Source organism: Clarias gariepinus, chromosome 13 (assembly GCF_024256425.1).
Source record: "Clarias gariepinus isolate MV-2021 ecotype Netherlands chromosome 13, CGAR_prim_01v2, whole genome shotgun sequence".
Lineage (NCBI taxonomy): Eukaryota > Metazoa > Chordata > Actinopteri > Siluriformes > Clariidae > Clarias > Clarias gariepinus.
The window spans coordinates 18442029-18457311 of NC_071112.1; the positions used below are offsets into that span (position 1 = coordinate 18442029).

At 38.3% G+C, this 15283-nt stretch overlaps 1 protein-coding gene across 1 annotated transcript in view; it reads left to right on the plus strand.

The window, feature by feature from the left end:
* Positions 1-9935: 9935 nt before the first annotated feature.
* The window catches only part of slc35f4 (solute carrier family 35 member F4), a 33858-nt gene continuing 28510 nt past the window's right edge, over positions 9936-15283 (plus strand). The window contains exon 1 of the mRNA XM_053509587.1: positions 9936-10237. Within this exon, the coding sequence (XP_053365562.1) occupies positions 10021-10237 (217 nt within the window). The 5' untranslated portion in view covers positions 9936-10020. The remainder of the gene's footprint in view (positions 10238-15283) is intronic.

A 15283-nucleotide genomic window follows, 5' to 3' on the forward strand; every position in this document is an offset into this window, starting at 1 on the left:
ACATTTCAAACTGAAAGGGGAATATGGACCCAGCCTACTCCCCGGCAAAGGCGTACAATGCAATATTTGATGTATTTTAAAGTCTAACTCTCTATCCACATTGCAATTAAGTACAATGTAGAGTGTTCCCCATAGCTGAGTTCAAATTCTTACTGTATCATTTGTCAATCCAGATTCTTCTTCCAGTGTCTTCTAATATAGTCTGTGGAACGATTCTGTTCCAAATTAAATGTCTTGTGTGAATTAAATCTATTCGAGACAGGTTGTGTAAGGATCTCTCCTAAGAAAGAACTATTTATGTTCTTGGGAATAAAGTGCCTTAACTGCAGAAATCTGGAAAGAATAAGAAATGAGAGAGTTGCAGATGTGTAGTCCAACTTCTAAGGACTCTGAGTTCTGACTTTGGAAAAGGACATGAAGGAAGTCTGAGTTATTCCCATCGGAGCCAACATAGAAAGAATATTTTTTACATTTAAAGTGCATTTCAAATTTGTTGTTAACCATCTTGTCATGCTACTTCACCTTCACTAAATATGTTCATTGCATGAGCATAGGGAACCATGATTCCCTCCACAATGGGCATCTTTTAGCATTTAATGCAGTTCCCATTTTTGATCACTAGGCGCAATATTAATTAAAGCTCAATAGGACAGCAAGTGGAACATCAATTTATTTCTGTTAAACAACAATAGTTATTCAATGCTTGCTCACGCAGAATTTTTTTTTTATCATTTCATTACATTTTTAAACTTGCTAAGAACTTAATGAATATTTACCTTTATCTTTTTCACAATTGCCCCTTTGAATTAGCCATTTCTGTCTTTCTCTAAAGAATGGCAGAGCAGCAGTTTATCTTGTGTGTGCGTGATATATTTTCAGGGCAGAGGAGGGATTTAGAAACTGATCACAAAGGTGACCAGGCATGTCTGAGAGACAGAAGAAAGAGACTTGTCATGTTGCTCTTCCCCTTGAAGTGTCCCTGTTCTTTTTTTGGCACAGAACCCAAGCCCAAGTCTTAATATCTCGCCTGTATTGCCATATTACTTTACAGCAGCCTCTGACGATAAACTCACGATCAATAAAGTGTCAGAGGGGTCTATGTCCATTTGCAGATATAATTATTTCAGGAAACAGTGTTATCCTGGCAAAAGTTGTTTTATCCTTGCCTACATGTGGCTCTTCAAGCTCTTCTATAAAATAATACACAAATTATGGCTTGTATTAAACATATTAAACACAATCATCTTTTAACTTTTTAAACCCTAAGGATTTCAAATTTTAACTGCTTTCTTAACAATAGTCCAACACAGAAAATACAAATTTAATAAAAATTAACTAACCACTAAATTAATAACTGTGGTCCCATCAAAATGTATGATTATTAGTTAGATTTAATGCACTCACAGACAAGTAATGAGTTTGTCTAGTTTAGAAGTACACTATTAAAGCAGTTATCTTTTCTCTGTTCTACTGTATGTGTTCTGTATGTGTAGCTCTTATGCTTAAATATAAATACACAGCCTGATCCATAACTGATTTCCCATATTCGCGTATAAGGTAGAGGTTTAGCAATGCATACGTGACGTGCCCTTCTTACTAAATATGCCCATGAATACTTATTCACAGGTTCCTCAACCTGGATCAAGGTATCAGTGTGACGGGGAGCGCATTTTGATGTATTTTTAACAACTAATGGTAGGATCTTGTGCGAGTCAAAGGGATGACAGGAACTACAGATAAGTAAGAAAGGGCAAGGTAATGAATACTTCCTTGACATCACTGTCATATTCCCAACATTAAAGAAAAAGAAAACTACACATTTGGCACAAAAAGTATAAAGTGTTTTTGCCAGCACCTATTACTGATATTTTTATAGTGATTCTAATTAACTCCAAATAAACATCTGCTGTTTCTCTACATTCTCGGTTTCTGATTGCTGAAGCCAAACTTGTTCTGCAAAGACGTTTCAGTTTCATTATCCAACCCCATGTATGTAGACATACATTCCTGGCTCCACCAAAACACCCCAGTGCAGGCCATGAGAGATGTCCAACATCACGTCCATGTTCATCAAACCACTCTGTCACCAGTTTTGCTGTGTGCATTGGTGCTTCATCATCCTGATACACAGCACCGCCTTCAAGATACTATGTTCAAACCATTGGGTGCACATCGTCCTCTAGTCACGCGATCATCTAGCACAAGTATTGAAGCAGCCCGGCCATGTACATTATAATACATGTAAAAGTATTGGGCCTAGGGAATGCCATGATATTGCAGCCCAAACCATCACTGATCCACCCCCATGCTTTACTCTGGGCATGCAACAGTCTGGGTGGTATGCTTCTTTGGGGCTTCTTTACACTGTAACCCCTCCCGAATGTGGAAAAGACAGTGAAGGTAAACTCATCAGAGAACAAGCCCGGATTTTCGTGCCTGGCACCATTTAAACCGACATTTGGCATTGGCATGAGTGACCAAAGATTTGGCTATAGCAGCCCGGCCATGCACCCGGACATCCCTTTTAGATAGCATCCTATTGCGTGCACAGTTACTCTTGTTGGATGTGGTTCAGCCTTCTTGGTGGTATGCTGACATTACCCTGGATACTGTATTTTTTGATACAGTGGATACTGAAAGTTTTTAGACCCCCTTAAATTTTTCACTCTGTTATATTGCAGCCATTTACTAAAATAATTTAAGTTCATTTGTTCCCTCATTAATGTACACACAGCACCCCATATTGAGGGAAAAGCACAGAATTGTTGACATTTTTGCAAATTTATTAAAAAAGAAACAGAGCCTTTGCTTAGTATTTAGTAGAAGCACCCTTTTGATCTAATACAGCCAAGAGTCTTTTTGATAAAGAAGTATTTCACACCTGGATTTGGGGATCCTCTGCCATTCCTCCCTGGAAATCCTCGCCAGTTCTGTCAGGTTGGATGGTAATCGTTGGTGGACAGCCATTTTAGTTCTCTCCAGAGATGCTCAATTGGGTTTAAGTCAAAGCTCTGGCTGGACCATTTAAGAACAGTCACAGAGTTATTGTGAAGCCACTCCTTTGTTATTTTATGGCAGTTCTGTGCTCAGAAACATCTTGTTAAGTAAGGTCACAGGAGGATGCCCTGACTTGTTTCAAATGATAAATAATCCAATGTAACCTCAAATCATAAATAACATGTTTACAAAATGAGCAATAAGGTATTTTACAGCTTCATTCAAGTGATTAGAAAGGGATCTCAAAACCCAAAGCATGAATATGCCTTAACAAAAAGCGCTTTAATCCTTTCTGGCAGGACCAGGAATCTGAGGCTACAGTTGGAACATGCTCTGTGAAACTGGACTATTGAAGATTGTGGAAATGTCGCCTTGTCTTTTTTCAACATATCTAGACATTTCAAGAAAAAAAAAAGGAATGCAATGCCGCAATTGGTTGTTTGAAGAAAAAAAAAGTCCAGATCAAACTGTATAATCACTCCCTTCAGTAATCACACTCTTATTTTAATTCTGCCATGGGCCTAATTGATACAGTGTTAGCCTGACGTCTCATTACATCTCCTCTCATCTCTTTCTTTTTTTTCTCTTACATTCTCTCTTTCCTGTCTGTTAAATGAATGGCTAAACAGGCGAATCAGCTGCCAGACAGTCATTCTGCAACTCCAGCCACGCATTTAAACCCAGTCTGTTCCCTTTCTCATTATGGGATTGAGTTTCAACCACCCGCTTCCAGCACGTCTGGCTGAGCGAGAGAAAAGAGAGACAGATACTTACAGGATTGAAATAGATGGAATCCACTTTTCTATCAGCAAAATCATTTTAAGCCTGGAACAGATCATGCCACATGCCTTGAGAGAGAAGGAGGTTGGTCCCTCAGGTCCAGCCCTTATTATCATGCAGAGGCCCTCCTCACAAGGCAATCTGTCTAACAGCCTACTCAAAGGGCTGACAGCCAGGCCACCACAACACTCTCATCCAACAATATTGTTCGCCTCAGCTTCTCATCTTACTTTACATTTCAGTGCTGTTGAGCCATCATGGATGTACAGTATTACTTCTTCTATTATTAGGTTAGGTCTATAGCCAGCAGTGTAAATACTGTAATGTTTGTGTGATACAATGAGTATACGAAATAAAATGGTGAAATTGAATAAATACAGGGGTGGATAACCTGTAAAATTACAAGCATACAAAAAATGTCTGCTGATACAAATGTTTTTTTTTGGCCTCAAACACCTAAAAGGCACACTACGAAAGAATAATGTAAACCTTAATGAGGACAAGAGAAAGGAACCAATGTGCAGAGAAAGTAATCTGTAGAACTAACAGGTTTAGAGATACTGTGAGGAAACGCTAACACAGTTTTGCAATAAAAATAAGTAGTGACAGCAAAGTTCAGCATGTGTCTTTCACTACAGGAAAATTGCCCCAGGTATCGGCAAATCAATTTGACACAAAAGGACTGAGAACCCAGAGACAGAGGCTCTGAAATACGACAGTACGTGATATTGGATTTGAGATGGCCTGTGCATCAGCACATTTTTTAGGGCAGCTTGCAAAAGCAGGAGGCCGCTGTAAAACTGGGGATGGGATGAGAGCCCACAGTAAGACTGTACTCTAAAACTAGATTGTTTAGGAGGTTTGCACTTGTATGCCACTGTACTAAACAAGGACAAAAATCAATTTTACATAACTGTCTAAGATGCCCATTGAGTATGCAGCTATATCAGCTTTTTCAAAAATATATTTACCGGTACATAAAACGATTACACGATACATTTTCTGTCTATTAAATTAGTTGTTTAGTTGTTAAAACAAATAGCAAATCACATAATAATGTTGTATTGTACATTTTGTTTTTATTTTTCCTGATCCATGATGAATTGCAAACGACCCATATGGACTGTCCTTGGCTCCCTCACGGTCCTGTGGTGAAGAAACGGCATGAAGACACATAAGGAGGAAGCAAAGAAATTTTGTGACGACCATGTGGAAATCCATCTGCTCCTTCTCCTTTATTCCTCCTTCAAATTCTGTCCTCATTCTGATGACACCATCTACATCCCAGAACACCTACGACTTATACTATTGAAAAAGTTATCCCGTTTTGCAGTTCGCAACAGGCCATGTGGAATTGTAAATGGGACCTCTTAGGACTTTCTTTCAACAATGGCTTTCTTCTTGCAAATAAAATTCGATCACATACTGTAAAATCCAAAAAAAAATACATTCATGTTTGTGGTTGTAACATGACAAAATGTGAAAAAGTTCAGGGGGTATCAATACTTTTGCAAGGCATTCTAAGTAAAATACTTCAACTAGAGGAATGTCATTTGACACCATCAGTTAACTTCATCTGTGTCAGAACCACCCTTTTACCTGGGTTAAACACACAATGAATAAACCAATTTCAGTTTTTTTTTGTAGAGCTAGATGATGAAAATTGCTTTGCACCGGCAAGGACATTGTTTAATTATACAATAAAGGCAATGATACTACATTGCATTTGCAGGATATGTGAATTGCATGCTTTTTCATGGTGCTAACTTCAATCAAAATGCAACACTGTTTAATGTACAACCAATTATACAACTGGACATAACACTGCAGCCACTAAAGCACTAAATGAGTTGTTCATGATAGATTACATTTTCCTATACTTTAAGTTACATGCTAATTAGTACAGTAATGAGTTTGTCTTTTCTAAGTCGCTCTTTTTGCTTTTAACATTTTTTAAGTACAGCTGTGCTCTATTTTGACCAAAAGAAGAAATGCTTTTTCTTACTTATTAAAAAAATGTAAAAATTTCAAATGTCTTGCAAACCCACCCACTCACCCCCACACACTGATCTATGATGCCCTTAATAGCACTTTTCTTTTTCTCATGACAAAAATAAAACTTTTTCTTTTCAAAGCCTTTCTTTTGTCCCTATTCTAAATGGATGAATGGATGTTCAATTATGAGACTGTTTTGCTACACCTGTTCTTTCAATGATGTCATGCACAAAATCCTTGTTAAACCGTTCTCTTTTAGTAGATTTTCTTTCAGTTTTGGTAAAGAGCTTTGATGTTCTGAGTGGTGAAAAATAGATATATTTCAAGTGTTTGGTTTAGGACTGCTTCCAAATGGTGATAAACAGCTGCTTCAGTTGTGGACAGCTATTGACCGAGTGCCATTCAGTGGCTAAATGTGACTGGCATGTAACTTAAGATGCTGCAAATTCCCATGCCAAGCAAATGTTGTGGTTGAAGAAATGGATTTCCAGTAACTCTGGATCTTTTCTTGTTTGTACAAAGAGGCAGAGAGAGAGAGAGAGAAAGAGAGAGAGAGAACAGAACAGATTATTGGGTATTCCCTTGATTTTAAAAGTTGGTTATTGTAATGAGAGTACATGAAGTCACTCTGGCATTCAGTCACTTTCTCACTCTGGTTTCAAAAGCTTAATTAAATGGAAAAGCCATAAGGTATAACAGGCATAGGAGCACTCTAGATTGAAAATAGGCCCACCATTCCACCATCAACAGTGCTGAATTATAATATGATGGAGGTGGGTGACAACATCAAAGCATCAAGTTTACCAAAACTCTCTAGACACACTCACTTACTTACTTATCATCTATAGCATTTTATCCTGTTACAGGGTCGCGGGGACCTGGAGCCTATCTCAGGAAACTTGAGGGCATGAGTCAGGGTACACCATGGTCAGGTATAGGAACCAAGGGTGCCAATCCATCGCAGGGCGCACACATACACACACTCATTTACACATTACGGGCAATTTGGGAACGCCAATTAGGCTCATCTGCATGTCAGTGGGAGGACACCGGATTACCCGGAGGAAAACCCACCAAGCACTGGGAGAACATGCAAACTCCATGCACACAGAGGCGGGAATCGAACATAGCTGGGAATCGACCCCTAAGCCATCATGTCGCCCTCTTTAGACTCATGAACCTCTAAATGAAAAAGATTTAAAAAAAAAAACTATTTAACAAAAACCCTGACTAAAGAAATAGGGTTTCAGCCAAGATATAAAGAGTCCTGAGCACTAATTAAAAGGCTAATCCATAGCTGAGGGTTCTTCATGGAAAAAGCTCTGCCGCCTGCTGTGGTTTTCATTATTCCAGGCACTGATATTGACCCTGCACCTTTTGATCAAAGCAGATGTGGAGCACCATAATGAGGCCAAGTGATCAGGTACTGTTGGGTGAGAAAATTCAATACTTTATAGATAATTAAAAACATTAAATTTGTTTTCAGAATCAAGTAACAACAGCATGTTTATTAGTTTGCCAATGTTACTAAGTTAAAAAAAAAACTGCAGTAATGTTGTCTCCACATATCAACTGTTAGGACAGATGGATGCAAGTGTAGGTTTTCTTGTGGCAGACAAATGAAAGAGCTAAGGAACACTCTGTGAGGCATGCTAATGTACAGGTGAGCAAATATGCATTAGTTAGACAAGACTAAATCTGCAAATGTAATGGTCAAACACTAATCAAGACAAGCAGATAATAAAAGCTTGGAATTTCCACAGACAAAATTATGGAGCAAGCTGAGAATGTGGGTTAAAGGGAGTCTTATGATTGCAAAACTCTTTCTTTCTTGTCATCATCTTGTCTATGGTAATAACTGGGCTAGGTTGTTAAATGGTTTTTCACGTTTGACAACTCCAAAAATGAGAAAGACACAAACTTAAAAAAAAAAATGTTTTAACTATTTTTTTACTTCAACTTAAACTTGTTTTTACACGGAAATATACATTTAATATTTTGAATTCATAAGCCCTTCTTAAAATTCCTAGTTTTTGTGGCATAAAATCCTTACTCTCAGCATTACTGCAGATCAATCACTGCCATCTGATATCACCCAAATGCGGATGAGTTTCCTGTTGAGTCTGATTTCTTCCTACTGCCATCTCAATAAGATGCCTTGCCACTGCTGCTCTCGGCTTGCTCATGCAGGGACAATTTGATCATTTTAAAACATACATATTTTCTTACACATTTCATACTCATTTCCATAATTTTCGACAATGACTATTGTTAAAAGCGCCATACTATATATTGAAATTGAATTGAGTTAAAATACAAAACAATTTAAATTGTTAAACCTTTTTTTACCTTTAATGTAAAAAATAAATAAAACAAAGGTATGTCTACCATATTACTGTACCACTGAACATTCTAAAAGAGAAAATGGGGCACCATAATTACATTACAAAGTCCAGGATGCCATACTGAAATTAAAGTGAGGACATGACAGATGTTTATCAGAGAGGCTGCCAGTAGACCTCTTTGAACATTAAATATAGAACATTGGAATACCTAGCAAGTGCTAATGTATTTAAAATTATTAAAAAGAAAATGGGTAGAAATAGGGTGAATAAAACATATTTTTGATTTACAGTAGTCTTGTAACTGGAAATATTCTTAAAGATGTGCTTTTTTTGCACTGAGACACACATTAGTCAGTTTTAATGGAAAATAAAATAAAGGAATAATAAAATAATACTAAAATGTTCATTTGCTATATGTCACCACCTTTCTGAAAATATAATCACATGAATTCTATGATAACCATATGGTGTACTCAGGTTAGCAGTCACATGTGCTCAGAGAGCAGAGATAAGGGGGGGGGGTGCAGTTGACATTGTTTTCATTTCTTTAAGAAGTAAAGAAAAGCAAAAGGGCAGAACAAAGTGCTAAAAATCAGGGAACGTGTTGTTTTTGTTTCTAAAACTTGTTGGCCCATAATCCACAAATTTCAGCTCTGTGCCATATGTGCATTTGTAAATTTCTGAAAAACACTGAACTGCCAGCCAAAGCATATTGCACCATCAAGAGCAGACTGTAAGTTACATTCAGTTACAGTTAACTCCTCTTAGTGTATTACTAAAATGTTATTGTTACAATGCTGTACCACAATCATCATACTGTATACTGTAAATTAAATTAACTCTATGTTGGTAAAAGCATTCAACATTACTGTGGAAGACAGCTGTGTTTATATGTTTCAGGACCTTCTCCCTATTCTGTTAATTTGCTGTTTTTTTCTTTGTTGTTCTGGTACTTTGTGATTTACCAATTAAGTACTGCTCTTACCTATCATGGGTTTACATGTGGAGAAACGGATGTTTTACAAAATTGCAACTTTTACAAATCTTTTAACCTCAAAATTAGTTGCTTAAATGGATAATGTTTTCTTGGTACACATCGTTGCTGCCCTCATGTACTCATTCATTTTACGTTTATCAACACTTCAGAATAGAATATATTTATTTATTTTGACATTTATCCATGTCAAATGTCATGCTGATGGTTCCAGTGAGTTTGGTGTACTTTCATTGGCCTCAACCCAGCAAACACCTCTGGGATATGGTAGAAAGGAACCTCATGTTAACATGGACAAGGATCTCAAAGGAATGTTTTCGACATCTTGTGTGCTACCGAAGCTGTTCTGAAAGCATACATCCCGGTGTGTGTGCGTGTTGTTGTTGTTGTTGTTGTTGTTGTTGTGAGTGGTGGTGTTCCTAATAAAATGGCCACATTTAAAAAAAAAAAAAAAAAAAAAAGGTCCAAAATCTTCTTCCCACGAGATGCGTACTATTCTCCTTTATTTTTTTCCCGCCTCATGATGAGACATGATGAAAGGCAGAAGGCATGTAATATTAAAGCCCTCTCGGGACTCTGTTACTGTGCTGTGTTGTGGATGTGATCTTCGAATCAATTCCCTGCGGCGCAATCTGCTATGTTTTTTTTTTGACATACTCTTTAGTACGCTAGGATGCGGGTTTGCTGCTGTGTATTCCCAAGCGTTTGCGTTGCGCCCCCTGGTGTCCGTGTGCTGGAAGCGACCGAGCCCAAGTTTCTCCCCCTCCTTTCTGGAGCTGTGTAGTAGTATCGGAATGCGTCTCCACCGCCACTGGTGATGCCTTTGTCAGCGGGTCTCGCGTGGTTATCGGTTGCTGCTTAGAAGCCGACCCGCCTTTCCCCCCCCCTCACTCCCTGTTCTCCGGGAGAATGAGCAGCACAGAGGGTGATGTGTTGGAACAGGCGAGCTGTCGTCCCGAATCTGCCAAGAGCACGAAGAGCTCGAACCCATCGACCAAAGCGTCTCCCAGAGCAGGGTACAGGCACGCGCCGCGAGTGGCAGCCAACGGCGTGCACGACATCGAGGACCGCATTTTACGCATGACGGGCTACTACGGCTACTACCCTGGGTATTCCAGCCACAGGAGTAAGTAACATATTGATGATCTAAAGCTGCTCGAGCTGAGTTCTGCGCTTGGCAGATCGTGCTGCTGTTTAATAAGGCTTGCATTGCTTTCACAACGCATTGGCATGATGGCACTGAAGGCAAGCTGGTGCATTGGAGCGTCCAGAATGAACGACTTCTTTTACACAATCGTGTACGCTGCCACTCGAAGCGAATACGATCTGTGTGGGCTTCTTTCCACTTGATGGATTCCAAATCCACACTGCACCACATGGTGTGCACTGGAGGTGGGCAGCACAAGTCATAACTTCCTGCCAAACTTTAGATGCAATGCAAATGATGCACTGGCTTTCTCAACCCTGGGTTTGGAGTACATAATGTCCTGCACATGAGTGTTTTCAAACGCTCCCAACACACCTGATCCACTTAATCAGCTAATTAATACCCCTTCCTCCTGAGGTGTGTGTGCAGTGTTGATAACCTGTCCTCTAGAACCTTGGTTTTAAGAGAGCCAGGGTTTTGTGAGGAATAGCCATTCAATTATTAATTATATATGTATTGATTATATTGGACATCACAGCATTATATATATATTTATTTATAATATTTACATGTTGTATTTATTATTACGATTGTATAGTTCTTTGGCATATTTGACTGGTCCCTTGAATGGTACAGGTTAGATCAAAACCTCAAGAACTTAAGAACAATCTATAAATAATGGCATCTTGTCATTGTGTTCAATCTGTGAAAAGTTCAGGCTTAGAAAGCTCTATGGATTGAACATATAGACCAAGATATTAGTGTACATATTAGTGTACATGGTCTATAAAAGAAATCTGTCTGAGAGATTTATTGTATTACAGTACAACAAGTTTGAGGACGCATTGCTCTAGAATACCAGAATAACATCCCTTCTCTTACCTATTTGTAAAAATCATCATCAGTGCCAAGGTTTATTCATTATCAGTTCCACCAGTGGAAAATGCATTTTTGGATTTTTGTAGCTTTACTGTTTATTCATCCAGCGATACTGCGCTTTGTTCACCTCATTTGCTGCACTGCTTGAGTGCTTCTGCGTACCATAATTAAAACATTGAAAACTGACAAAATAACACAGGGCCAAGAGGAAGGTCAGGACGTCCTTGCACCGCTGCTGTCTTCTAACATAAGGAATTGCTGCTCTGACAGCTTTATAGGCGATAGAAACATTTCTCTCAGACATCCTTTATACCTCTAAAGCTTTTTTATTACATGCTGAATGCTGAGGATAGAAAGGATTTTATTTTAGAACTGTATCTAGAACCATATATCTTTTATATACCTTATGATTGTTACATTTCATTGCAGTCAAACTTTGATTTAAATGGTCATATTTGTGCGCCTCCAGGTCTTTTTATTTTGAAATTACACCCACTTATAGCTGTTAAAGTCTGAGTCGGCAGTTATATAAATAACAGAGAACATGTGAAAGGCAAGAAAGTGGTATTATATGAAATGGAAGCGAAGAGTTACTGTTTCTGTAAATACACAAATCTACATGCAATTTTTAATTCTTGACCAAACTTAACATTGTGTCAATACTTGAATTATAAAACAAAAAACAACACAATGCTTAATTCTTACAGAACTGTATTTGATGGTCAGGATTAGTATGTTTAATTGTACCGCAACATGTTGCAATTTATTAAAACAAACTGGTAAAAAAAATTGATGTGTCTGTTAAAGATGGGCCTCCATTAATTTGGTACATTAATATAATATAATATAATTTAAAATATACAATATAAATACATATAATTGACGTAGAAAATTTAAGAATAACCAAAAAAAATGATAAATACATTTTCTGTACATTTATGCGACGTACAGTCTGTGATGTATATTATAAGGGATGTGCTGATAAAGTTTAGATTACTGAAATCAGGATATTATTAAGATAAGAAGCTGGATCAATATTGGATGTTATATTTAATTCACTAATGTATTTGTGCCATGTGGGTTAATCACTCACAAAAACAAATGTCTTACTCACGAGTATTGGCTAACACTCTGATTTTGATATTATACTGAAGATGAATAAAGGGATTGGTGCATTTTTTTATGATATTTTATGTATCTTTCATAATCAATTAATAAGTCATAATTAACATAGTTAGGAAACAGCTTTCATATATATATATATATATATATATATATATGACCTTACACATATTAACCACCTAACTTGATCTCTACTTATATGGCGGTATACTGTAGTGGTGGCTCAGATGGTTAGGCTCTGGGTTACTGAATGGAAGGTCTGCTGCTGTTGAGCCCTATCTGTTCTGTATGCGCTGTATTCTGGCTGACCCAGTGTTCTGAGCCCAGCTTCTTAACTGGGTAATGTGGAATTTTTTTTTAGTTTGCATGTTCTTCCCATACTTGTTAGGTTTCCTCCAGTACTCTGGTTTCCTCCCACAGTCCAAAGACCTGCAGATTAGGCTAATTGGTGTTCCCAAATTGCCTCTAGTGTGAGTGTGTGATTATGTGTTTGTGCCCTGCAATGAATTGGCACCCTGTCCAGGGTGTACTCCAGGGTGTACCCTGCCTCGTGCCCTAAGTCTTCTGAGATAGGCTCCAGACCCCCCGGGACACTGAATACAGGACAAAGCGGTATAGACGATGAATAAGTGAGTAAACCCAGCTTCAGAATACTATAACATAAAGCATTTACTCTGTTGTTGGGAGATCTTGAGTTTGAATCCCCCAAATTTTAGAGCCAGGAGAGCAAAATTGGCCGTACTCTCGGTGTGGGAGGGATGGCATTACTTTCTCCCCTATCAATCACTCTGACACCAACCATTTGTGGGTGTTTGTGAGTTAATGAATGAAGAAGAGGTCAGATAGCTCTTTCCTCCAAAGATGCAGTGGTTTAACAGTTTAGTGGTATAAACAGTTTAATTATCTCAGAGGAAGAATGTTTTAGCCTTCTAATTACCATATAGGGAATGTCATGGCAGGGAAGAACTGACTGAGCAAGTGACCAAATTAGGATGAAAACAAGGGGGGGATTTCTAACTATTATACATTTGTTGTCCTTCTGGAGAAACTGTTCTTGGATCTGTGTAAAACAAAATACTCTTTTCACTCATTCTGAACCTAAAAACCCATAACTATCCAACAAGGACACAAGATGCATTAAAAAACTCTTTTACAAAACGTATTTGCTCAGGATCTTTCTAAATTGATTTCCTTCACATATTGCAGTAAATCTGCAGGAATATTGTACAGCTGTAATTGGTTCAGGAAAAGAGTTTGAGAGAGGTTTAAATTCCCGTAATGCGATCAGATATATTTGGATATGGTTTAAGTATTTTGGCTGAGTGCAGAGTCAGCCCCATCACAACATGCATATCTTCAGCTTCCCCGAGACCTCCTCTCTTGGCGGGCTATTTTTATCCACAAGCCTAATGGGACGCTATACAAGCGGAGAGGCACTGTTAGCTGTGGACTCGCCGAGAATAGAGATAAAGAAGTCTGTGCTGACTCAAATACTTGACCCTACGACCACCAGACCATGTGTGTAGAATTACTGAGTGGGATGTTTGGAGAGTAGATACATTGAGAGGGGAGTTTGGAGTGTGAAGATGAAGTTCCAGCATTTGTGGACGCTATCAACTCCCATGTAGTGTGATATTACACCCGCATGTGGTGTGATACCTCCGGTATAAGCACTATTTATGTGTTTAGAAAAAAGACTTTGACTAAGGCGTAGAAATATTCTGAAATTTCATTCAGGATCAATAAAATGTCTATCTATCTATCCATCCATCCATCCATCCATGCATGTATTTAGCAGATAACTTTTAACTAGAAGTACTTATTTGCTCGTGTTAAAATGGCAGTCTACTGTGTATAGTGTATTTATGACCTGTGTGTTTTTCCTGCTTTCCTGGAATGTGCATTCAGATGACATTGCATTAGTAGCTCCTAGGGGAAAGACATTGTATGGCTATGTATTTTTACCCCTCCACCAAAGAAGTATGCTGTCTTACTTATTTCCATACTGCCCTCCTCTGGCTGTTTAACATATCCACCAGCATTCTGGCACCAGAGGGCAGAGAGAGTGGAAAGTGTTGGCGCCATGACTACAAATTTACTTATACTGATTACTATGCCAGTAACTCAGAGGCATTTAGTTATTTAGTTTTTGCACTCTTTTAAGGGCCCTGATTGTCTAGCTATAATACATGGAGGAGTGCTGTGGCATATTAATCAACAACAGTCAGGCGTGTGTGTTTTTTTTGTTGTTGTTTTTTTTTTTTACTTTTACCTAGCCTCTAGATGTATTCATGTACTCATATGTGGCATTGGTTTTAGTCTGACTTAGGGGCATAATGAATAATACAACATACCAATGCCACAGTACATTTGCAGATATAATTAATGCCACAGTACAGCCAGATGAAAATAAATGGGAAAAAAATTCAATCTGCTTGGCTTCAGTCAATTAACAGTGCAATGAGACATGTAACACCAGTGCCTGTTGTGTATTTAGAGGATCTAAATCATGACATTGCATAATACGAGGGCTGTATTTTCAAAGAGGATTTGAGATTTGGGGTTAACGATGGAACAAATGCATGGCCTGTGACGGAGACTATATATATATATAAAAAGATGCCCACTTTTGTGTTACTTTTGGTACAGCCCTCTTATCACTATATTAACACTAGATCGCTGTCATGAAGGTGTACCACACCTCTGCATCCACACGGTGTCACCCTCACCATCTTTACCCCAGAAACACTTTTGTGTTTACTTTTGAACCGTAAACCGATCTTGTGTAATAAACACCTCCTAATTTGGCAGATCTCAGATGCTTCTAGACCACAGGAGAAAAAAAAGGACCAATTTTATATCCAAGCTGCGACTGCTCATAAAAAGAAGTGCTCAAATATCTATGCTAATCACTCATCGCCTCCACGCTTGGAGGTCTTTTATGAGGTCTTAGTTGAATAAGTGGATATGAAGTGTGTAAAACACTTTCTGTGTGTGGGTGTTGCCTCCATTTTTTCATATTGC